General features: G+C 32.3%; 4 protein-coding genes across 4 annotated transcripts; 3 read left to right on the forward strand and 1 right to left on the reverse strand.

Moving 5' to 3' along the window:
- The first annotated feature begins 408 nt into the window (after positions 1–408).
- Positions 409–4,852, forward strand: Gk1 (Glycerol kinase 1). The gene is made up of 9 exons (XM_011061904.2): positions 409–588; positions 649–907; positions 2,582–2,805; positions 3,020–3,226; positions 3,563–3,673; positions 3,835–4,088; positions 4,182–4,387; positions 4,462–4,593; positions 4,686–4,852. The coding sequence occupies exons 1-9, from the start codon at positions 514–516 to the stop codon at positions 4,769–4,771; spliced, it is 1,554 nt and encodes a 517-aa protein (XP_011060206.1). The 5' UTR covers positions 409–513; the 3' UTR covers positions 4,772–4,852.
- Positions 4,853–6,627: 1,775 nt separating this feature from the next.
- Nos (Nitric oxide synthase) lies at positions 6,628–14,972 on the forward strand. The gene is made up of 14 exons (XM_087406402.1): positions 6,628–6,893; positions 7,708–7,844; positions 7,925–8,087; positions 8,218–8,309; positions 8,557–8,698; positions 8,874–9,013; positions 9,395–11,004; positions 11,090–11,259; positions 11,627–11,837; positions 11,963–12,050; positions 12,136–12,260; positions 12,377–12,522; positions 12,994–13,185; positions 13,284–14,972. Exons 1-14 carry the CDS (start codon positions 6,789–6,791, stop codon positions 13,389–13,391), a joined length of 3,429 nt encoding a protein of 1,142 aa, XP_087262528.1. The 5' UTR covers positions 6,628–6,788; the 3' UTR covers positions 13,392–14,972.
- Positions 13,476–18,058, reverse strand: SdhB (Succinate dehydrogenase, subunit B (iron-sulfur)). The gene is made up of 7 exons (XM_011061906.2): positions 17,887–18,058; positions 17,183–17,313; positions 16,962–17,105; positions 14,970–15,165; positions 14,768–14,869; positions 14,258–14,380; positions 13,476–13,755 (listed from the first exon to the last, which is right to left on the reverse strand). Exons 1-7 carry the CDS (start codon positions 17,959–17,961, stop codon positions 13,657–13,659), a joined length of 870 nt encoding a protein of 289 aa, XP_011060208.1. The 5' UTR covers positions 17,962–18,058; the 3' UTR covers positions 13,476–13,656.
- A 1,510-nt stretch (positions 18,059–19,568) lies between these two features.
- On the forward strand, positions 19,569–23,243 carry LOC105149469 (SAP30-binding protein). The gene is made up of 2 exons (XM_011061908.2): positions 19,569–19,742; positions 20,203–23,243. The coding sequence occupies exon 2, from the start codon at positions 20,389–20,391 to the stop codon at positions 21,553–21,555; it is 1,167 nt and encodes a 388-aa protein (XP_011060210.1). The 5' UTR covers positions 19,569–19,742; positions 20,203–20,388; the 3' UTR covers positions 21,556–23,243.
- Positions 23,244–23,554: the final 311 nt, after the last annotated feature.

The raw sequence follows: 23,554 nt of genomic DNA on the forward strand, positions 1-23,554 counted from the left end.
GAACGTCAAATGTTGGCATGAAAAGGTACCTTTATGCTCATTTGCTCGACTAGCCGCTTTGTCAACTTTTAAACCACTTTTATTACTCTCCCACCGACGCTTTTTCTTTGCGAAGATGTGCGCGGAATACATTTGATACTGGTCATTGTTTAAAACTGTTTTTATTTGAAATTTTATATTTTTATTAAACAAATTGTATATATTATATTTCTTCATAACTATATTATTTCTTTACAATTATAACATTTTCTCATAATTATAATGAAATACATCAATAAAAAATGTTTTACATTATTTCATGCTACAAGTTTTTCAATAAGCGTGCCATTTCCTTATATTGTGATTCGTGCTGCCATAGTGAGGGCAAACTAATATGAGCCAATCGAAAACATAAGCCGATAGTCAGACTCTATTTTTGTAGGTATTCTAGATATGATGACCGCAAGTATCTTACCATATCTTCCATGAATATTAGTCACTCGGAACGTGTTTTTCTAAATTTTAAAGAGCGATATGCCAAGGAACGTCAAGAAAACTGGGCCTTTGATAGGCGCTATCGATGAGGGGACAAGTAGCGCTAGATTTTTGGTAAGACATGATCATTCTTGGCACAGATATCATGTACCCAAAAAATTTTTTTATTCTTAGGTGTTTGACGTGTTACGTAGAAATGTTGTGGCTTTGCATCAAATTGAAATCAAACAGAAATATCCACAAGAAGGATGGGTGGAGCAGGACCCGAAAGAAATATTAGAAGCTGTTATAGCATGTATAGAAGAGACTGTGAGAAAGATGAAGAATCTTGGCCTATCAGTCTCTGATATCAAAGCTATTGGAATTACTAATCAAAGGGAAACAACATTGGTGTGGGATAAAGAGACTGGCGAGCCTTTGCACAATGCAATTGGTAAAATTATATAGTAATATATGAAGCATCTTATTTTACGAGCTTTAATAACTTTACGAGCTTAAAGATTCTTTGTTATGTATATATATAAACTTGTGGCTGTGTTACAAATTTACTGCCAGTACTAAAAATGCGACAGTTTATTTTTACTTGCACTATAGATTTTCAGTATAGACAGTCAATTTTGAAACATAGCCAATACATCATATTTAGGTCCAGTTGCTTTAATTTTAAGCGAGGCTTAAAACTCTCTTTGTTCCTGTCTCTTTTTGGTTTTAAAACAAGATAGATAAGTTTCGCTTAAAATCAAAGTAACATTGGTGCAACCGAGCCTTAATGGTTCAATGTAGATTGATAAAAAGTTTGATAATTATTTATAATTACCTCCCCCCTCCCTCAACTAAAATTTTCATAAAACTATACTCATTTGATGCGTTTTCACTCAAAACGAAAGAATCTGACAATAAAACGCAATGGTCAGTTTCCTGAATCGAGTTAAGCATTGAAGTTGGAGACTTTTAGAAATGACAGATATCTTAACTTCTAAAGTTTTCAACTTTAACACTTAATAACTCAATTCACGAGGTTAACTATCGCGTTTTTTTTTTTGCCAGATTCTTTCGTTTTGAGTAAAACATTGAATGAGTATATTTTTATTAAGATTTTATATATATATATATATATGTGTGTGGGAAGGGGGGTATTCTATTAGATAGTTAAACTTAATTCCTGCCGCTCGCTATTAGAGAATGCCAGATCCAACGCTTTCGATGGTGAAGTCGCATGTCTTTTGTAGTTTAGACATTGCTGAAAGTAATTCAATCCTCACAGGTTAAATTTCTCGACATCAAAGAGATTTTCCAATCGATTGAAAATGAACTGCAATAAGCTTTTTCCGACATCCATTCTTCACTACTTTGATCTCAAGAAAATCGCTGCTTAAATGCATCATTTATTATCTGAAGTGTATAATGATGAAACTCCATTGAAAAGAACATGTAGAGTTTGATTTGAACGCTTTTGAAACAGTGATTTTGACGTGAGTAAAGAACGTTGACAAAGAACGAATAATGAGTTGATGAAAAAAAACTATCCATAGCCAACAATTGATGCACAGTCAGTTTTTTTTGCATGATAACGCTTGATTGCATGTTGCGAAAAGCATATACTTTTAGAACTTGAATGATAAGTTCTCCTGTATCCAATGTACTCTCCAGACTTGACACCGTCGGATTATCATCTTTTCCGATCGATGCAACATGTTCTTATGGACACACTTCTCCAGTTACAAAGGAATCCAAAAATAGATGGATGAATGGATTGCCTCGAAAAACACCGCATTATATCGTTGTGGGATTGCCCTGTTGTTTTTGCTGGAGAGATAGAAAAAGAATAATAGAAAATAAAGGAAATTACTTTGATTAAGGTATTCATTTATCTTTCCTTTGAAACAAATCAATTTTGGAGACGGAAAAACAGCAGGAATTAAGTTAACTATTTAAATAATTACCAAAAAAAGTTTAGGGCCGGTTTCACCAGTTAACTTAATCGGCTGTTAACTGATCAATTGCATTTGCTGTTTAGTAGAATTGACCAAAACCGATCCCTAATATAGATTTTTATATAGAGAACTCTGGGCTTTATATAAAGAGTTAAAATTTACTAACTTTGCAGTATGGCATGATATGAGAACAACTACAACTCTAGAAGATGTATTGGATAATGTCCCTAATAAAACAAGAAATAAGAATTACTTGAAACCATTATGTGGCTTACCAATGTCTCCCTATTTTAGCGCTCTCAAGATACGCTGGTTGATAGATAATGTTCCACGTGTGAAACAAGCAATACATGCACAGAAGTGTGCTTTTGGAACAGTTGATACATGGCTCATTTGGGTAAATAAATTGCATTCATAAAAAGCAAAGATAGAAAAATTTTATTAGGTGTTGGAATTAATTCGTAGCGTTTTTTAATGAAAGAATGTTATTTATTTCACATGAGCATTAAAAAATACATTAATGAAAGTACTTCCCATCACTTGTAAAACGCTACGAATTAATTCCAACACCTAATATCATTATCTCATTGTTAAATGTTTTTTGTATTTAGCATCTTACAAAGGGTCAATTGCATATTACGGATGTATCAAATGCATCTCGCACGATGCTGATGAATATTGATACACTGAAATGGGATCCTTTATTATGTCGTTTCTTTGGTATTCCACAACACATCCTTCCCGAAATACGATCCAGTGCAGAGATTTATAGTTCTATTTTAAATCCTGAAGTTCTTACAGGCATACCTATAGCAGGTGTAAGTATATATATATAGGATATATTTGTGTATTATTTATTTAAACAATAACATTAAGAGTAATTTCTCTTATTGAACTCTTTTTCCTTTTGATAGAAATGTCAGAAACTTTTCTAGATAAAAATTATTTTTAAGTTGCTAATGTATTATAGTAATTTACAGTTGTAATTATTATTTTCGCAATCATTTTGAAGTTCATTTGTTTTAAATGAAATTGTATTATCAAAGTGTCATAGAGCATTTTGTGGTAAATTTAACAAAATTATATAATTTTTAATGCTTTTGAGAGAAAGTAAAAAAAGCAAATTGCTTACACATATAAATTTTTTTCTACAGTGTGTTGGAGATCAGCAAGGAGCTCTTCTTGGCCAGTTATGTTTGAAATCTGGTCAAGCGAAAGCTACGTATGGCACAGGATGCTTTTTACTTTACAACACCGGAAATACAGTATGTATAACAGACATGTAATCCAAAAAATTAAAATTTCCTCAAAATATAAAATATTTGCATATTGTAGAATATATAATATAATTTCTTTTTTGTATTAAACGAGGTTTAGTAATTAAAGTTAGACATATAAAAAGACATATAAAAATGTGTTTTTGTAGAAAGTCGACTCAACACAAGGATTAATAACTACGGTCGCTTACAAAATTGCGCGATCTCCACCTGTTTATGCATTAGAAGGATCCGTCGCTGTTGCTGGAGCTGCTTTATCTTGGCTGCGAGATAATATGCAACTTATTGGTAATATCATGCAAACGCAAGATATGGCAGAGCGTGTAAGATGTTCTGGTGATGTATATTTCGTACCAGCCTTTTCGGGACTGTACGCACCTTATTGGCAACAGGATGCACGCGGGTATTACACTTTCCTATTTTTCTTCTATTGATATAAAATTGTCAAGACTTCTTTTTAATTGAACATCTTCATATTATTTACACAATTTAATAGAGTAATCTGTGGTATTACCGAGGATACGGAACAATATCATATTATACGAGCAGCATTAGAAGCAGTTTGTTTCCAAACGAGAGACATACTAGAAGCAATGGTGAAAGATTCAGGTACGAACCTGACAACTTTACAAGTTGATGGTGGTATGACTGTGAATGACTTGTTAATGCAATTACAGGCAGATTTAATTGGAATAACTGTTGGTAAATAAACAATGTCATAATATCATAGGAAACTTCTTATAATTTTTTTAATTAATTATGTATATTGCAAATAGTGAGACCAAACATGGTTGAAACAACAGCATTAGGTGCCGCTATTCTAGCTGGCATTGGTGCAGGTTTAGTTGATATAAATGAAGTGGATGCATCTCAAGTAACCAAATTTTCACCTCAGATTAGTGAAGATGGTAAATATATATTTCGTGTATATGCCAGTGTAATAATATAAAGTTAAAAAAAATAAAGACTTAATAATATATACTTTTCGTTTTTATTTTAGAGAGAGATCTTCGATATTCTAAGTGGAAAATGGCTGTTGAGAGATCTATGAAGTGGGATTGTTCTACAACTCTGATAAATAATTAAAATTGTATATGTGTATATAGTTTTATACCGGATATGGAATGGATATTAAAGGAATAATGTGTGTGTATATATATATATATATATATATATATATATATATATATATATATATAAAATGTATATATATAATTATACACATTTATATATATAAAATTTGTAATATACAATATTTTATAGTTATAGTATTTAATCAATTATGCCTTGTTTTCCACTTTATCTCTTTTCCGCGTTCATTTTCTTTTTTTCCACTTTTCTGTTCATTCTTCATAATAAGGTAAGTCATAAATGTAAGTTAAAAAATATATATGCATATATTTTGTTACTTTTGGTAAAACATATTCTGGTCAACAAGATATATTGAAAATAATTTTTTTGTAAAGTTTTGTTCTGTTCATTACTTTGGCTTGTTAAAATAGAACATTACATTTATTTTAAATTTAGCTTGCTAATAGATGCAAAGAATTTAATAAATTAATAGGAACAATGTTAAGCTTAAATATTCCTATCAAAGAATATAATTTATGCAGCTATAAAACGTGAGAAATAAAAAAAATACCGTTTTGTCAAAAAAAATCAAATTGATTTTTTAACTCTGTTGATTCATACGTGTTTATTTGACCCAAAATGTAATTTATTTTTTATTTAATTAATATTTTATTTAAAAACTTTTTTCTAGTATTTGATAACTTTGTTTATTAATCTGAGATCTTCGGTGAAATTTTTTTAATTTTTTAGAACTTAATCATATAAATCCAAACATAAGTTGTAATGTTTTAAATAAAGTTATTTAAATTAAATCTGCTTTCACTTGTGGTACCATGTGTTAGACTGCATGGACTTATTGGACGACCATAGCATAACTGGTCCTTAAAGGATTATATATTTATCTACGGATTTAAGTCCTCTCTTTTTTAGAATAACTATTGCTTCTTGCATAAAGTAGCCAATAAAGTAAGTGATACTTTAATATTTTGTCGTTATAAACGAATTCATAAATAAAATCTATTACGTCATATTTTTGAGATATTTTAGCCCAAAAATATCAAAAAGTGATATTTTTAACTTTAAATTTTCTCGAAAATCTGACATGATAGAGCAATTTTATTTACGAATTCATTTTCAGCTACAAAAAATCTAAGAATCACTTGGTTCTGTAGTCTAAAATTCGTGTCGGAAAATTTAATTTGAAGCTAGACTGTTGAAACAAATTCTTAATTTAAATTTGCGATAGAAATTCAAAATAACAAAAGTGAAAGCGGATCTAATTTAAATAATTTTATTTAAAAAATTAGAACTTATATGAACTCAAACTTTTTTTATTTTTTAAAACTTAATAATATGAATCCAAACGAATATAATAGTAAGAAATGTAATAAATTTGAATAGATCAAAAAAGTTAAATTCCAAAAATAATAATCTTGAGAAAAAAATATTCCGGATCGTAATGTTTTTAACATTCTTTTTTAGAATATAAAAGATTTATAGAGAATTTATGATATATTGAAATATTCTGCTTTTGATAAATTCATTTTATTATATGTAGATAATATTTATATTTATTCATTTCCATATCATTTTTACTCATTATATAAAATAATACTATATAATATATAAATGTTATCAAAGAATGTTATTTTTTATATGTAATCTATTATCCTAAGTATTATTGTCTTATTATTATTATTATTATTATTGCTATTATTATTTTATTATTGTACTTGAAAATTTAGAGGTAACATAAAAATAACAGTGTTAGTGCATGAAATTAATGAATTGCAGATCGCAAATTTGTTATAAATTTTTATTTCAACGCGACAAGTCCTGCCCGTTAATTGATCCAGCAAATGTCCCGAGGACAAGCGGAATGGATCAATGTTGCGCATGCTGGCGCATGTGAGATGACGGCACGTGAGATGCTGCGTTGTGTCATCTCCGCGCTCTGTCCTCTCGTCCTTTCCTCCTTATCGTCACACTTGTCAGTCTGTCAGGCAGGAACAGTTAAACAGTAAAACGCAAAATGAAAGATCACGACGGAACGTCCCATCAAAAAAAGCCTACGAAACTCAGAAATCTCGCGGACAAGACAGAAGCTTTTGATTCCTTGCATGTGAGAAATGCCGAGGTATTTTGGAAAACAACTTTTAATATATTTGAATATTGATAACATATATGATTAGGGATATTAGAATTAGAATAACGCGTTATTTATTATAGAAATTTATTACGAAAGTTTTGGCTAGGAAGTGGAGATGAAAAAGTTTGAACATTTAACTCAAGAAAACTTTTATAAGCTTGTTTCCAAACAAAATGTATATGTTTTTTGGGAAATTAAAAAAGATAGTCTTCTGTGTGTTTTAATTTTACAGTTTTCTTATAAATATGCATATATATATAAATTTATTTTAATAATTAATATAATAATATGAACGCACAAAAAAGAAAATTTATTCTATTAAAAAAATAGGAATAATATTAATATTTTATATGTAATTTATTCTATAATTTTTTAATTATTTTTATATTTTATTTTAATAATATAATAATGCTAATTCTGTTTTATTTATATTTTGAGAGCCACTTACAATATATTTTAAACATGAAGTATATACATATAATATAATTAAAAATTAATCAGTTTAAAAATTATGGATGTTATTTTTTTTATCTAATTTTCCAAAACAATTTTTTAAATAAAGCTTTTTTTCCTTATCATTATAACAACAGATATTCTGAAAATCTTTTATTATGTAGTCTCTCTCTCTCTCTCTCTCTCTCTCTCTCTCTCTCTCTCTCTCTTCGTCATTTTAATGTATATGTAATATATGTAATGTATATGTGATATATTTTAATGTACATAATGTACATGATATAAATACGAAAATAAAGAAGATATAGTGTAAATAAGAAAACTAAAATAATATAAAATAAATTTCTAGAAAATACTTTGCACGGGCCAAGTCTGTCTTGGTAGCATAATGCAGCTGCCTACTCATGGTATGGAGCCACGAACGAAAGAAGAAATTTTGCTTCATGCGACTGACTTTCTGGAGCAATATTTCACTTCGATTAGAAGGTATTAAAATTGCCACAGTATTCATATATATTCCTTGAAATTCTCATAAATCTTAAACTTTTCTTCACATTTTAAAATAGATTAAATAGCGACGCTCATCGCGCACGTTTGGAGAGTGTGCAGAGAGAAGTGATTTCCACTGGTACGTATCAGTTAACGGAAACAGAATTGGTTTTTGGAGCAAAGTTGGCTTGGCGAAATGCTGCGAGATGCATTGGTCGCATTCAGTGGTCAAAGTTACAGGTTTGTCTTATATCATAACTTGTCTACTTTCACAAAAAAAGAATATTTTTCATGCATTATATATAGTTCATAAATATCTGAAAAATTATATCTATTAGTCGATTTGTTTATAAAACGAATGCATTTGTAGGTTTTTGATTGCCGTTATGTTACAACTACGAGTGGCATGTTTGAGGCTTTATGTAATCATATCAAGTATAGTACAAATAAAGGAAATATCAGGTGAAGTGAATTTTATACGAATTTTTTATATAGTTTATAACTTTTTTCTAACTTTCATTATTTAAAAATATATATAAATACTGAATCAGAATAGCTTTATCCTTTCCGTTTATACGTGAATGAAATTGAAGAGATTGACATAGAGATTTAAATTAGACAGCTAAAAATTATTTCAAAAAACTACCAGGCATACTTACGCGTATGATATACAATATATATCTAATTATTTATTATACACAATTTTCAGATCCGCGATAACAATATTTCCACAGCGCACTGATGGGAAACACGATTACAGAGTATGGAATAATCAACTGATCAATTATGCAGGGTATAAAAATTCAGATGGTACCATTCTTGGCGATCCTGCAAACGTAGAATTCACAGAGGTCAGAATATTATAAAATTCAATTAAAATATATATATTCATGAGATCTTTTCTTTTAATTATTTAATGTACATTATAAAAATCAAAAAAATATCTTTTGAAAAAAATTCTCTATAAAGAAAGAATGCATATATTTCGAAAATAATTTAATAAAGCCATTACTTTTTTTCCAATAGGTTTGCATGAAATTAGGATGGAAAGGCGCACGAACTAGATTTGACATACTGCCATTGGTTTTATCTGCCAATGGACACGATCCAGATTATTTTGACATTCCCAGCGATTTGGTACTCGAAGTACCTCTTAGTCATCCTATGTAAGCTTTCGTTAAATAATGTGAAATTATGTAAATTTAACATATGAATAATTTTTTATTCTTTAAATACTATCTTTAAATACTATCTTTAAATACTATATATTATTTAAAGTTTTCATTGCGTTAATTAAAAAATTATGCAATGTCATATATAATAATATTTGTTATGTAATAGGGCTGTTACTTTTAACAACTTTTTCGAGGTTCAAACTTTTCGAAGCTTCGAAACAATTTAAATTTCGAAAATTCGAAGTTAACTTCGCTCAAATTTGAATTCTTTTGAAACTTCGAATTTTCGAAATTGTCAAAAATAATAGTCCTAATATGTATATATATATATATATATATATATATATATATACATATATTTTTTTATAATAGGTATGATTGGTTTGAGAAATTAAGTCTTAAGTGGTTTGCCGTTCCGGCCGTGTCTGGAATGGTTTTCGATTGTGGAGGTTTAGTATTTACAGCGGCACCTTTCAATGGCTGGTACATGAGCACCGAGATTGGTTCCAGAGATTTATGTGATGCTCAAAGATATAACATGCTCGAGACAATAGCGACGAACATGGGTCTAGACACAAGGACATCCACATCATTGTGGAAAGATAAAGCAATGATAGAAGCTAACGTCGCAGTACTACATAGCTTTCAAATGAAGAACGTGACGATCGTAGATCATCATACCGCTTCGGAATCTTTCATGAAACATTATGAAAATGAGATGCGTCTTCGAAACGGTTGTCCCGCAGATTGGCTATGGATTGTGCCGCCAATATCTGGATCTGCTACGCCGGTATTTCATCAAGAAATGGCGCTTTATCATTTGAAACCTTCTTACGATGCCCAAGATCCAGCGTGGAAAACTCACATATGGAAGAAAGGACGCGATAAGAAAGCAACATCGAAAAAACCAAGACGAAAGTTTCATTTCAAGCAGATTGCGAGAGCTGTGAAATTTACATCCAAGTTATTCGGACGAGCATTATCGCGTCGAATAAAAGCGACCGTGCTATTTGCTACGGAAACTGGCACATCTCAAATGTACGCGGAAAAATTGGGCGAATTATTGGGTCATGCTTTTCATTCTCAAGTACTTTCAATGGAAGAATATGATATCAGTAACATAGAGCACGAAGCCCTACTGCTGGTGATAACTTCTACTTTTGGAAATGGTGATCCGCCGGAAAACGGAGAAGTTTTTGCGCAAAATTTGTACGCAATGAAAATGAACGATGCTTATATAAACAGCGAGAATAAAATAAGTTTGGCGACCTCGAAATCATTTATTAAAGCTAACAGCCAAACAGAAGTAAGTGGGTCGAAAAAATTGGATCGTCTAGATTCCTTGCGTGGTTCTACGACGGAATCGCAAACCGAGGATACTTTTGGACCTCTCAGCAATGTTCGATTCGCTGTGTTTGCATTAGGATCGTCCGCGTATCCAAACTTTTGTGCATTTGGTCGCTACGTTGACAACTTGTTAGGTGAGCTGGGCGGAGAGCGATTAGCACGTTTAGCCCAAGGTGACGAGATGTGTGGACAGGAGCAGACTTTTCGGAAATGGGCAGCTGATATCTTTGCGATTGCATGCGAAACATTCTGCTTGGACGATGATGATACGTTATTGGAAGTAGCTTTGTCTCTGGGTTCTGAAGCGTTGTCTGCAGCCACAGTTCGTTTTGTAGAAGCTGATCCTCAACCGATGGCCAAAGCATTAAGCAAATGTCATAACAGAAACGTGACGATGTGCAATTTGCTTCGAAGGACCAACTTGAGCGGCGATGAGTCCAGCGGAACAACATTGCTTCTGGAACTGGATGACATAGTGGGCATGGATATTTCTTATAAACCCGGGGATCACTTAGGTGTGTTTGCGTGCAATCGAACAGATCTCGTGCAGAGAATCTTACAACGTGTGCAATCTACTTTTGAAACTGATACATCGATCGAGCTGCAAATGCAGAAGCAAGCACATACTCCTAATGGTGGATATTATTGTTTATACAATATTAATTTTTATTTTTCCTCTCTTTTTTTTACAAGGAAATAATAACAGAGGCTTTTTTTCAGGAATTGTAAAAACATGGATACCTCATGACAGATATTTACCAAATTCCTTCAGGATGTTGTTAACTCGATTTTTGGATATCACAACACCACCTACGCCGAATCTGTTAAGATATTTCGCCTCAATAGCTACAAATGCAAAAGAACGGACGCAGCTTGATCTTCTGGCCTCTGTAAATATGTAAATGTATAAATGTAGTTGTTTTTCGAGAAGTAGCAGAATTTGGAAACAGTTAATACTACGAAAATTAAAAATTTTAAGCTAAAAATATTTTTAAAAAATTGAAATGAAATTTTGAATAATAATTATTTTTCATATCACAAAATAATGTAATGTTATTAGTTTACAAAATATTTAATTTTATTATAATAAAGACTCAAGATTAGAGAATTCTAAAAATCAATCTAAAAATTAAAAATTTAGAAATTTATCCAAGTTTTCTTGACGCAGTCTATTAAACACTTACAGCAACATTAAACATAATAATTTGCAAAAAAAATACAGTGAAATCCACAAAACTTGAAAGTTTCTTCAAATAGGATCCGGCAGCTTACGAGGATTGGAGACATTGGAAATTTCCTAATTTGGCCGAAGTTTTGGATGAATTTCCATCCGTGACTCCATATGCCCCATTGCTGTTGCTTCATCTAACACCCTTACAACCAAGATTCTACAGCATCTCATCATCTCCTCAAGTGCATCGAGGGCAAATACACTTGACAGTTGCAGTGGTGCAATATCAAACGCAAAGTATAAGCCTTACTTTTCTTTCCTCTTTCATTTCAAAGAATTCTATTTATAATTTGTACGTATTCAATTTAATGGTGAGCTGATACATAATATCTTTTCGATTATATTTAACAAATTCATTCTAGACGGTTCTGGACCAGTACATTTTGGCGTGTGCTCCAATTATCTGCGGCAAATATCTGAAGGAGAATTGCTGTATGTGTTTGTACGAAGGTGAGAAATACTAATTTTGTATTAGTTAAACATCACTCAATTGAACATAAATATCTTATGTTGAATACAATCATTAATATTTAAGCGCGCCAAACTTTTATATGCCAACGGAAACTGAGGCACCAGTGATATTGGTGGGACCAGGTACTGGAATCGCTCCTTTCCGAGGATTCTGGCATCATCGATTTGCTCAGATGAAACTTCAGCAAAGTATGAATGTTTTCATTATAGATCTTTTTAATTTTATAATTATAAATTTTAATATAAAATATCCTTATAATACCAGATATTGACATTATATAAACATATGATATTTTTGTGTGCAGATCAAAAATTTGGCAAGATTTGGCTTTTCTTTGGCTGCCGTCAAAGAAATTTGGATCTTTATAGACAAGAGAAGAAAGAAATGTTGGAGGTTGGTGTTTTAGACAAGGTGTTTTTGGCATTGTCCCGAGAACCTGGTTTTAAGAAGGTATTAATATGTATAATTTTATATATCTAAGAAAAAGAGATTTATAGAGAGATATTACTCATAAAAATTTTATTTATATATATATATATATATATACAGGGTGTCCCATGAGACTTCTCCAACCCATATAGCTAAGCAACGGCGCGCTTCCTCTCCAACGCACTGCTAGCGCAGCCTATGTTTGAAAAAGTGAGCCAGGCTATACTTCGAGTGGCCGAACGTTTTTATCAGCGCGCTCTCAGTACAATTGCAAACATTAATATCTCGATTATTATTACGAATATCGCTAAACAATACAGGATTTTTATGTTTATTTCGATCCCATCTATCTTCCTGTGGGTTGGAGAAGTCTCGTGACATCCTGTATATAATATGTGTGCGTACGTGCGCGCGCGCGCGCGCGCGCGCGCGCGTGTGTGTGTGTGTGTAAAAGATATATGAAATGAAGCTTGCATTTTATATAAATATTAGACATATGTGCAAGATTTAATCCATTCGGAAGCGTCTCAAATTTACAAGATGTTGGTATATGAGCGCGGCCACTTCTATGTCTGTGGAGATTGCACAATGGCAGAAGATGTTTATCAGACTTTAAAACAGATCATACAAACACATAGCCAAATGACGGACAAAGAAGTTGAAGCATATATGTTATCACTAAGAGTATGTTTTTCATATATTATCATTTTCTTGTTGCTTACGATTTATGTATATTTATATGACAGCAAAATACATACTGCATAAATTGATTCTTTTTTTAGGATGAAAATCGCTACCATGAAGACATATTCGGTATAACATTACGCACCGCTGAGGTACACAATCGATCACGTGAGACTGCTAGGATCCGGATGGCCGCTGAACCGTGAAAATATTAAACTGATAAAGCATAACCCGAATAATTTTCGTTTGAAGGATTGCTACTGCATTAATAATTACTGCATATAACATAGTTCTATATGGAAAATCTGTTTTATTCACAAGTGGTGCTTGATTAATCTTTTAATTTCTAGAACATTTTATCTGCTATTTCATGTGGATCCGCACATCTCCGGTCTCGAAATATCACACTGAATACATGTTCGCTGCACGTAGTACATAATACAGAACTTATTCTACCTAGTATTCCTTTAACTATGAAGATCCCGATGCGGTGAGGTCCGATTGTGGCTTCTGACTCAAATTAGCCAACAGTTTTTTTATTTCTGCTATCGCCTTTCCCGGATTCAGACCCTGTACAAAGTGTTTGTATTTTGACTCTATCCTTCTATCTTTGAACTTAACTCAATTATTATAATTGACTAAATTATAATTCAGCCTAATTTCGAATAATTGATTTATTCTTATTATTGTTTTGCTTTATATATATTTATGCTTGAAGTATCCATAATTTTATTAAATACATAAATATAAGAAAACAGTAGAGAAATAAGAGAAATAAAAAAAGAGAAATAAGAGAAATATGTTAATTGATCAGAAAAGTAAGATCTGAATAAGTAAAATAAATTATTAATAATCTGCGCTCTATCAGTTTAATAAATATAATTTTAATATATTACTATTATATTACTGTTAATTAAATTGTCTTGAATAGATAGCAACTAGAATAGATAGAAACTACTGAAACATTTGCTGAGAATAAAACAAGCGAATTGTAAAATATAACAAAAAAAAAACACTTGTATGTTACTACAATAATTTCATTGAAGCATCTTCTAATGTGAATTAAACTCACCTTTGGACAGGTACGCGTGCAATTCATGATTGTATGACAACGGTAAACTGAAAATGGGTCCTTTAATTTCTCCAGACGCTCCTTTGCTTGAGTATCTCGCGAATCAATAATCCACCTATAAGCCTAATGAAAATAATGATAGTTGAAAGAAGGAAATGATATAAGTGAGAAAATCTATGAGATTGGAGTAAACATATCAAGCAATATTACATAGAATTCTAATTCATCTCAGATATGTTATCTGATTTGTATGATATGTTCAATTCATTATTAAAGAATTTTTCACTTGCGTCATTTTTTTCTAAGGTTGAGTTGTTTCACCTTTTGGTAAACTTCAGCTCATTGTTTTATTCTCTTATGCTCTTACTCTTTTACTCTTTTGTTTAATCAATAGATAAATTACCACATAGTTTGGTTCCGAAGATGGAACAACCGATCCTAAATCGCTTATTGTGATTGATTATTTTGTTACATAATATTATTTAAAACAGTGTAATATGATGCACTTACTTGCATAAGTACTGCAGGGCCTAAATACTTATCACCGTTCCACCAATAGGATGGACAAGAAGTGCTGCAGCAAGCACAGAGAATACATTCGTAGAGACCATCCTATATCAGTTAAAATTATATTGTACATTTAGTTCTAGATTAAAGAAATATAATTATAATTGAAACAGAAAATCAAATAAATATAATCTCACATACTTACCAACTTTTTACGGTCTTCTACACTTTGCAAATACTGTTCGTTCCCAGTTTCCTTCGTGTCTTTATGCTGTAGCCAGGGTTGTATATTGCGATACTGATCATAGAAATTATTTAAATCTGGCACCAGGTCTTTTACAATATACATATGGGGCAAGGGATAAACTTCACACGACGTGCTTGTGCTTTTATCAATTTTGCTGTAACACATAATTATTATTTATTTTTAGTGACTAATACATTTGTCATCTTTATTAGCAGAATTTAAATTTTAAATATATTAAGTATATCTAATTAGACAGTTTGTAGTTTGCACATATAACTTGAGATAAGTCTATCAAATCAAGTTATAAATTTAAATCAAGATAAGTAAGTGTGATAGTTAAGGTACCTGAGTCGAATAAGACCCCAATTAATTTTGTTTTTTTTTTAATTCTATTTATGAGGATATTGAAATAAACTAAATAAGAATCAAATCTTCATTTCATTAATTCACAAAAGTAAATATTGTTTATATACAAATATTGTTTATTCATTTACAAATATTGTTTATATAGAATATTTGTAAATGAATGAAAAAAAATTTTGTTAAACTCTGACATTGTGCCTTATTATAGTTATTACATGCATATGAATATAAGAAAATAAAAAATGAATTAAAAATAACAAAGAAAGTGAACTATCTTTCCAAAATCAATTTCAAAATGATTAATCATAGAAAGGAAATTTTTTAGGACTTACTCTATTCTTAAACATTAGAATTATTTTTAATTTTTTGTTTATTATTAACTCTTGCATCTTTGAAATTTTCTAGCAATTTGGATGCAATTTTGGCTTCTTAAAAGATAGCAGCATTGAAAGTAGTTATTCTTTGGCGTAAATTCCACATACAATAACAAAACAAATAATAATAGCTGTAATAATAATCACATAAACCTGATGAATGGACCTTATTTAATAAGTACATTGTTAAAAAAAAATATATAATATCCTCCATAAATTTGGGAACACTATGTTTTACAGGAAAGTCTTATATGACAGCGATCTATACATGTTTTTGGTTTAAATACTTCGTAAGACGTCTAAATGACGATAAACATTTATCTAGAACACCTATAAGCTTGTACATGCTGAAAATATGTTGGATAATCATTTCACAGCATGGAAGCGCTCAAGATTGAATTTCGTGTTTTGGTCTATTGTTTATATATAATATATATTGTCACTTGTTTTGCAACGTGTTTATTGTATATGCACAGGTCATTTAATTCTAGTTTAACGGTTTCTATAAAAGTAGTAAACTATTTGATTCACAAGTTGATTTCAAACTCCGTAAAAATTGTAAAATCGTCCCGAAGAATTAGATTTTGTATAAATCGCATTTTAATTAAAATTCCATATTTTAGTAGCACATTATTAAATCTTTTTTGAAGTTTATTTAAATCTTAATTGAAAAAAAGACGAAATAAAAATACATACATAAGTTTGGAATACCCTACGTTTTACATATTTGTAAATAGTTATTTAATTGAAAAAAGTCGAAATAAAAGTACATACATACGTACGTTATAGATAACATACGTACATATGTACTTTTATTTCGACTTTTTTCAATAACTATTTACAAATATGTAAAACGTAGGGTGTTCCAAACTGATGGAGAGTACTGTATACTCATTTCAAAGAATCGATTTATTTGTTATTTTCCATAGCTAGGAAGTTGAATAATATTTATAATGAATTATGTAACATTGTGTGCTGATAAAATTTTCAACAGATTGTTATAAAAATGAATATACAAGTTTTTGTTGTGTTAAACAAATGTGCTGCTGTCAATTTCAATTCTTTAATCTTTTTTTATCTATTTCCTATGATACATTTTTTTAAGCATCTACTGCAGGAGTAAAGTGAGTTTTAAAGTAATAAATTTACAAGTGAACCTATTTAGTGCTGGATCTTATTCAGCTCAGATATCTTATATGCCAGGTAGAGGTACCTGATACACGCCAGCGTGTTTGTTCCTCCGATATTCATAGCACAAGATCCACAGATACCTTCACGACAGGAACGACGGAATGTTAATGTTGGATCAATTTCATTTTTAATCTTAATTAGTGCATCCAATACCATTGGGCCGCAACTGAAAAATATGTTAAGTGCCAAAAAATACATATACGAAGAGAATCTTAGAAAAATATTCACTGAAACAAAACCTACGCATTCAGATCAACTTTATATTTCTGCATATATGGTTTCTCATCGGGTTTGTCTGGATTCCAACGATAAATTGAGAAGGTCTTAAGTTTGGCTTCAGCATTTTGTACTGTTGCAGTATGTAAAGCTCTAATCTATTGAAAATATATAAAATTAAAAATCTCGAAATAAGATCTCAGTATACAAAATAATAATTTATAGTACACTAACAGATTGCCAGCAGATTTGAGCAGAATATTGCAACAGATTAATATTTAAATGGATTATAATCCATACATTTTAATAGAATATGTTTGCCTTATATGGTTACAAAAAGGCAGATTCTATACAATTTTTGCAATTATCTTTAAGAGATTTCGTTATATTCTAACTGGCAAAATTATGCTGAACAAAGTTTACACTGCAAAATCTATTTTTGATAGGCTAGGCTAATTAGGGACATAGAGAATTATTACATGCATCAGTCTTCACATTAACAAAAAAAGTAATTTGTAATTATTAAATCAGTGTTAAAGAACTGACACTTTTGTGATACCGTTCTATTTTAAATACAAAGTTGGGAGTTTTGAAAGAAAAGACAGACATGTCACAACACTTTAATGATATTCATTATTGTAGAACTGACAACAATTCTTCGCATCGGGCGAAAACAAATGAAAGATCATATGATATCTCGATGTTGAGTCCATTGTTTCGCAGACACTTACTTGACGTAACGCACTTCTGCAAGTGTACGGTATTACTCCGACCATCTTTGAACAATTCGGTATCAACACGTTCATGATGCCCGCATTATGTAACTAGACTGCTAAAGTGTACCTTCCAACAAACGACACAAGTGACACGGTGTGACACAATGAATCAGAGAAAATCAAGGGCAATCCAATGCTGAGTTCAGATTCCCATTCGAGTGTCACCAGGTATCACTCCATCTTTGTTGTTTATCGTACATTAGACAAGGATGATATGACATCCGGGGAGTACCCAGGTGGGAATCCGAACGCAGCCAAGGGAGAGTGGATTCTGGCCGGAAGTCGCCAGATTGGCTGTTGCAACAAACTTGCAACAAATTAGCAACTAATATAGAACCGGCTTTAAAAACTTAATAAAAATTCAAATTTAAGAGCTTGTTCTATCATAACTCTATTATGTACACTTCACAATATGGCGATGAATCATGTGACCTAAGAACACTTACATCAAAAGTGCCGACGTTCAATGTCGTTACTGGATATGATTATCCTAATATTGTATTAATATTGTGCTAATATTGTACTGTATGTATTATATGTCCTAGTATTGTATGTATATCAAAGCTCTGGGATATAATATCGAATTTACACCAGCTCTGATTGGCTGACGACTCAAAAATCCCTGTTGCCTGTGCCTATTGTGTTTAAGTCTTAAAAAAGTCTTAAAAGTCGTAAAAAGCATCTCTATAAACACTTTGCGATAATTGTTTGAAGTCTAGAGAAATAAAGTTCAATCTTAATTTAAATTTAAATAAAATATGCAATCAGCAAAAAGCACTATACTTACTATTTTACTGAACGTATTTCATTAAAAATGTATTTCTAAATTATAATAAAATTATGAAAAAAATTATAAAACATTATTCTAAATCGTATTTAAAAATAATATAATTTTTTTTGTTTACTATTTTGATCGTAAATTATTTTAATAGGTAGTAGTATTTTCTAATTTATACTTTAATAAAAATATATATAGAAATATATTACAAAATAAATGACAAAACTCTCAATTTTAATTTTAATATAAGTGAGAACTTTATGTATTCAAGATTATTCATGTAAAGTTATATTGTGATGCATGAACTTATAGTTATCCAATAAATAAACAAAATATTTATTTGTTCTAAATCTTTGTAAGTAATCAATGATGAATCACAATGAAACTTCTCAGGAAAAAATGTTATACATATGGACATATTAGTACATAATTATATACTACTGTATATATTGGGTCATCTAAAAAGTATCCGCGGTTTTTTGTCACTAGTTGGTGTCAACACTATCTGATGACCCAATATGTATATCTAGTGAATTTCTTACACTACTATCATCGGTATATCCAGTGCCCGCATCTAACCAATCACGGAGCTGGACAAATTTAGATGGGCCTCTCCCTCGTATATAAATCACGAAAATTTAATCCAATGCATAGTCTCGGGTTAGTTCAAAACCAGAGGACCGGAAGTCGAACCCCTCCTCCTCCCCAGGACAATGATATTTTTTCCCAGAGCTGTAATTGAACGGCTTGTTTCCCTGTTGTCTGTGCCTATTGCCTATGACTATTGTGTTTAAGCCTTTACATTTTGGATTAATCGCCGAACATATGCGATGCTAGCCGAACGATTCCGAAACAACACGACAAGCTGCAAAGTACGTCGGGAAGGAACGCACTCCGATGGCGGAACATGGCGGATTGATCTCGCTTCACTTTGTGGAGTATTTGTTTGTACAACCGTATTAAGAATTGTTCGTAATGTGCGGACGAGCAGGTCCAAACTAAACCAAGTGATCGTAGACGTTGAAAGTTTAAGGTTAGTGAAACTCCTTCCTCGTCGATAGTCGAATTATTGCTTCTCGATTGAATCCTAACCTACATTTCTTGACCTCATATGAATGAATAAGATATTCCTGTTATGCTGTGTACTTTAAACGCTGTTACAAATGTTAATGTTGTCAATAATTACTCGTTGTCTTTAAATAAACGTCATTTGCGTAGCAATTATGTGTGACAAAATTTCGGAGTAACTTTCATACATTTGAATTGGATTAGGAACATATTGCAAAATTAGGAAAAGAAAATTTATAACGAATAAAAAAATAAACTTTTGTATTATAATAATAGTGCGAGTTTAGGTAATATAATATAAATTTTCATAAAGATTATACTATTGTAAATGAACCTGAAATTGATATGTATATTTAATATTAAACTTGATGTGAGAAGTAATAATTGAATATGATATACTTATTGATAAATGTGTATGATTTTAGGTTCGTAGTAAAAGCGACCAAAGCTCAACGCGCCCATCAGGCCCATAAAAGCTCTCTGTCTCCGCGTCTAAAGCCCTTGCGTGGGTAACGAGCTGGGCGCTGGGCCAGGCCGCGCAGCGCCAGACCGGTGAGTTCCCACACAAAATATCGCTTGGTAGCACGGCGGGCACTCAAAGCCAACTAACCATGTCTGTACAAAGTGTTGCTCTGGCATCTCTCACGGCCACCTATACCGACTCGGAGGGCGAGGACGGGGTGGAAGACGAGCGCCTGCAGGAGGAGAATTCGAACACTCCCCAGGGGGCCGCCCCGCATAATGCCCAAGTCGGTCGTCAGCCCCAGGCCCGATCTGGCACCAGTCCCATATCTGGAGGCCGTTCAGCCTCGCATAGTCCCGCCGTCGGCAAGTCCGCGGGTAGTAGCGACTTGCCGGAAACGGCTACAAAGGTGCAGCGATTGGTCTCTTATTTTGACGATGCGGTAGTCTCCGACGATGAGGGGGCGGCCGTTGCTGTGCTGCCGCCGTCGTTGCCGCCGGTGCCGTCGTCATCATCGTCGATGACGGCGGGCGCGGCGATCGCCGTGACGGTTGCGGAACGCCCCGAGGAGAATGGTCTCCCGGTCGCGTCTACCGGCAACATCGCCGCCACCACCGTCGCCGCTGCCGCTGTCGTTGCCGTCGGCGGTGGCACTGAGCGTCGGTCGCCCTCCTCGCGTTCCGGAGAATTGCTTTCAGATAATAACGGTGAGGCAGGAGACTCTTATGGTGTGACGATACCACCGGAACCACCGGGTCAATGTCCCGCTGAGCTGCAGGACAAGATTGCGAGGCTCTATAGGAAAATGGAGAGCGGCGGGTTGGACATGAACATGATGATTCAACAGCGCAAGGAATTCCGGAATCCCTCCATTTACGAAAAACTCATTCAGTTTTGTAGCATTAACGAGCTGGGCACCAACTATCCACCGGACAGGTTCGACCCGTTCAAGTGGAGCAAGGACTCGTATTACGAGGAACTTGCTCTAGTGCAGAAGGCGGAGATGGATAAGCTCGAGAAGGCGCGCAAAGAGAAGACGAAGATCGAGATCGTATCCGGTACGGCTAAACGACCCAATAGCTCATCAAGCAGCGCCGAGAGTGCCGACGCCAAAAAACGGAAAAGTAAGTGGGACCAAGTAGCGACGGGTGGTGCTGCCGCCGCCGTCGCTGTCGCGGCTGCCGCTGCCGCTGCTGTAACCGCCAAACCCACGGTACTTCTCACACAACCCACCTTGACCCTGACGTCATCCAGTAGCAACACCAAATCTACCATTTTATCGGCCTTCGGCTCACTGCCGAAGAAGAGATTGTAACATATCGTGTAAATGTGTGCTGTGTAAATAATGTCCAATTCCCTTTAGACAGCCATGAAGCTGCAGAAAGGAAAGCGCAGCCCTGTGCGTCTCTGGAAACTTAAGTCCTTGGATGATTATTGAAATTGAAGTTTTTCAATACGACTTTCAGAATCAGTAATGGACGTTCGTAGAACTATGGGTTTAATGATAGAAGTATGGAAATATAAAAGCAAAAAGCGTTCTTACCATAGCATAATCATCAACTTGAATGTTTGGATTAAAAAGAGAGCCCAAGAATTGAATCAAGAATTGAAAGATTCACAATATTTATAGATCTATAGAAATTTAGGAATTTTATGAATTAAAAAAATTCAAATATTGATGAATTATAAAATTGGATCTGTAGACAAGTTCTAGAGATAATATCAACTTGAAATGTTTCTTTACAATAGTACAGACAATAAGGAAGAAAAGATCTAGAAAATTTATTTTTACACGCATAACTCCATAAATCTTTATAGAAATTTTAGGATCCAAAAATATAAAAATTTTAGTGAATCCAAAAATAGAAAAATTATATAAACATTTTTGTTAAAGAAAATCTAAAATAATTAAGAGAAAATGTAATTGTTTTTAGCATTTTAGGAATACAAAAGTCCAAAGTTCTATGAGTTCAACCGACCTAAAAATCCAAGGATTTAAGAATCCAAGAATTTAGCCATCTGCAAAATAAACATACTGTAAATAATACTGATTACAAATTCCATTGTCTGGATGTGAAAGGAAGAAAAATATTCTGAAGATTTACATTCTTGAATTTTTAGATTTTTGTATTTTTAAATCCTTGTAAGTCGACACCTGTAACCTGTGGGTCTTTACATCTGTATACCCAAATCTTTAAATTATAAGAGGCTTATTATTGAAAAAGCTTATCAAGATAAGGTTATAGAAACTGAAAAATTGAGAGAAATGATAAGTTACAAAAAAATTCAATAATCGTAAATCCAATAATCTGAGAAATCAAGGATCTAAAAACTCAATTACTCATATATCTAAAAATAAAAGACCCAACAATCATAGATTAAAATATATTGGAAATAATATTAATTAAAAAATGATTTCTACGCATAACAGTCAAAGTAATACAGTGTTTGCAAAACAAGCGCTTATATGTCTTTTTTTTAGCGCTTTGTTAACATTTTGTAGGCATTGTATGCTATTTGGGAGACATATAGGAGACCAAGATTTGAAGCTTTGTGGATTTAGATCCTTGAATTGTCATCTTTTCAAAATTCCTGTTTAATGTATAGAACTTTTGTAAAAAAAAATATGGAGTATAATAATATGAAATTTAAAAAGATCAACTGATGTGCAAACTGATGAGTGTCAGGTAGCGACTATAAATGCGATATTGCGTACAATTGATTTATGAAGGTAAAGTAGCTGCGTAATTAATTATTTAAGTCTCGGCGCGCGATGAGACAGAGAATTTATGTATGTTAACAATCGCAAAATCGATGTAAAATGAAGTTTTTAGCGAAGATTCAGTTTTTTTATATGAAAAGAGTAATGAAATTCTTCCACGAAAGACTTTGTATATACACGCTCATGTGTCAATAGAGTATGGAATATACAATATATAAATTATACATTGTATATCGTCGTTGATTAATTGATTAATAATACCATGATGATATTTCTTATAATGAATTATTATTTTTTTTGTCGTTCTCACGCGAGAAAGAATTTCATTTAAATTTGTGGTTATTTTTCGACATTTGAGGGCAGACTTTCAAAATGCGTTTTGTCCAAGATTTGTAATTTTAGAAAACGTGAAAGAAAGAAACTACACAAGAAAATAACAATGTGTCAGTCAGTAGGATATAAAATAATAAATAGAATTGTTTAACAATTGCTAAAAATGTTAAACAAATGCATTCTGGTTTTTTTTCTAGTCAAAAAACATAATGCACTTCGAAATGTCATGTTTTTTCAGCATATAAATCAACGATGAAAA

Source organism: Acromyrmex echinatior, chromosome 5 (assembly GCF_024713525.1).
Source record: "Acromyrmex echinatior isolate Ae372 chromosome 5, ASM2471352v2, whole genome shotgun sequence".
Lineage (NCBI taxonomy): Eukaryota > Metazoa > Arthropoda > Insecta > Hymenoptera > Formicidae > Acromyrmex > Acromyrmex echinatior.

Bases quoted from the DNA above. Each gene is read 5' to 3' on its own strand.
- Gk1 (XM_011061904.2), top strand. From the start codon at position 514: ATGCCAAGGAACGTCAAGAAAACTGGGCCTTTGATAGGCGCTATCGAT. The intron at 908-2,581 runs GTAAAATTATAT...CTAACTTTGCAG, and splicing joins GCCTTTGCACAATGCAATTG to TATGGCATGATATGAGAACA. The intron at 4,388-4,461 runs GTAAATAAACAA...TATTGCAAATAG, and splicing joins TTTAATTGGAATAACTGTTG to TGAGACCAAACATGGTTGAA.
- LOC105149469 (XM_011061908.2), top strand. From the start codon at position 20,389: ATGTCTGTACAAAGTGTTGCTCTGGCATCTCTCACGGCCACCTATACC.
- Nos (XM_087406402.1), top strand. From the start codon at position 6,789: ATGAAAGATCACGACGGAACGTCCCATCAAAAAAAGCCTACGAAACTC. The intron at 9,014-9,394 runs GTAAGCTTTCGT...TTTTTATAATAG, and splicing joins GTACCTCTTAGTCATCCTAT to GTATGATTGGTTTGAGAAAT. The intron at 12,523-12,993 runs GTATTAATATGT...TATAAATATTAG, and splicing joins GAGAACCTGGTTTTAAGAAG to ACATATGTGCAAGATTTAAT.
- SdhB (XM_011061906.2), bottom strand. From the start codon at position 17,961: ATGAACGTGTTGATACCGAATTGTTCAAAGATGGTCGGAGTAATACCG. The intron at 17,314-17,886 runs GTAAGTGTCTGC...TATTTTCAATAG, and splicing joins GCAGAAGTGCGTTACGTCAA to ATTAGAGCTTTACATACTGC. The intron at 14,381-14,767 runs GTAAGTGCATCA...TATTTTCATTAG, and splicing joins GCCCTGCAGTACTTATGCAA to GCTTATAGGTGGATTATTGA.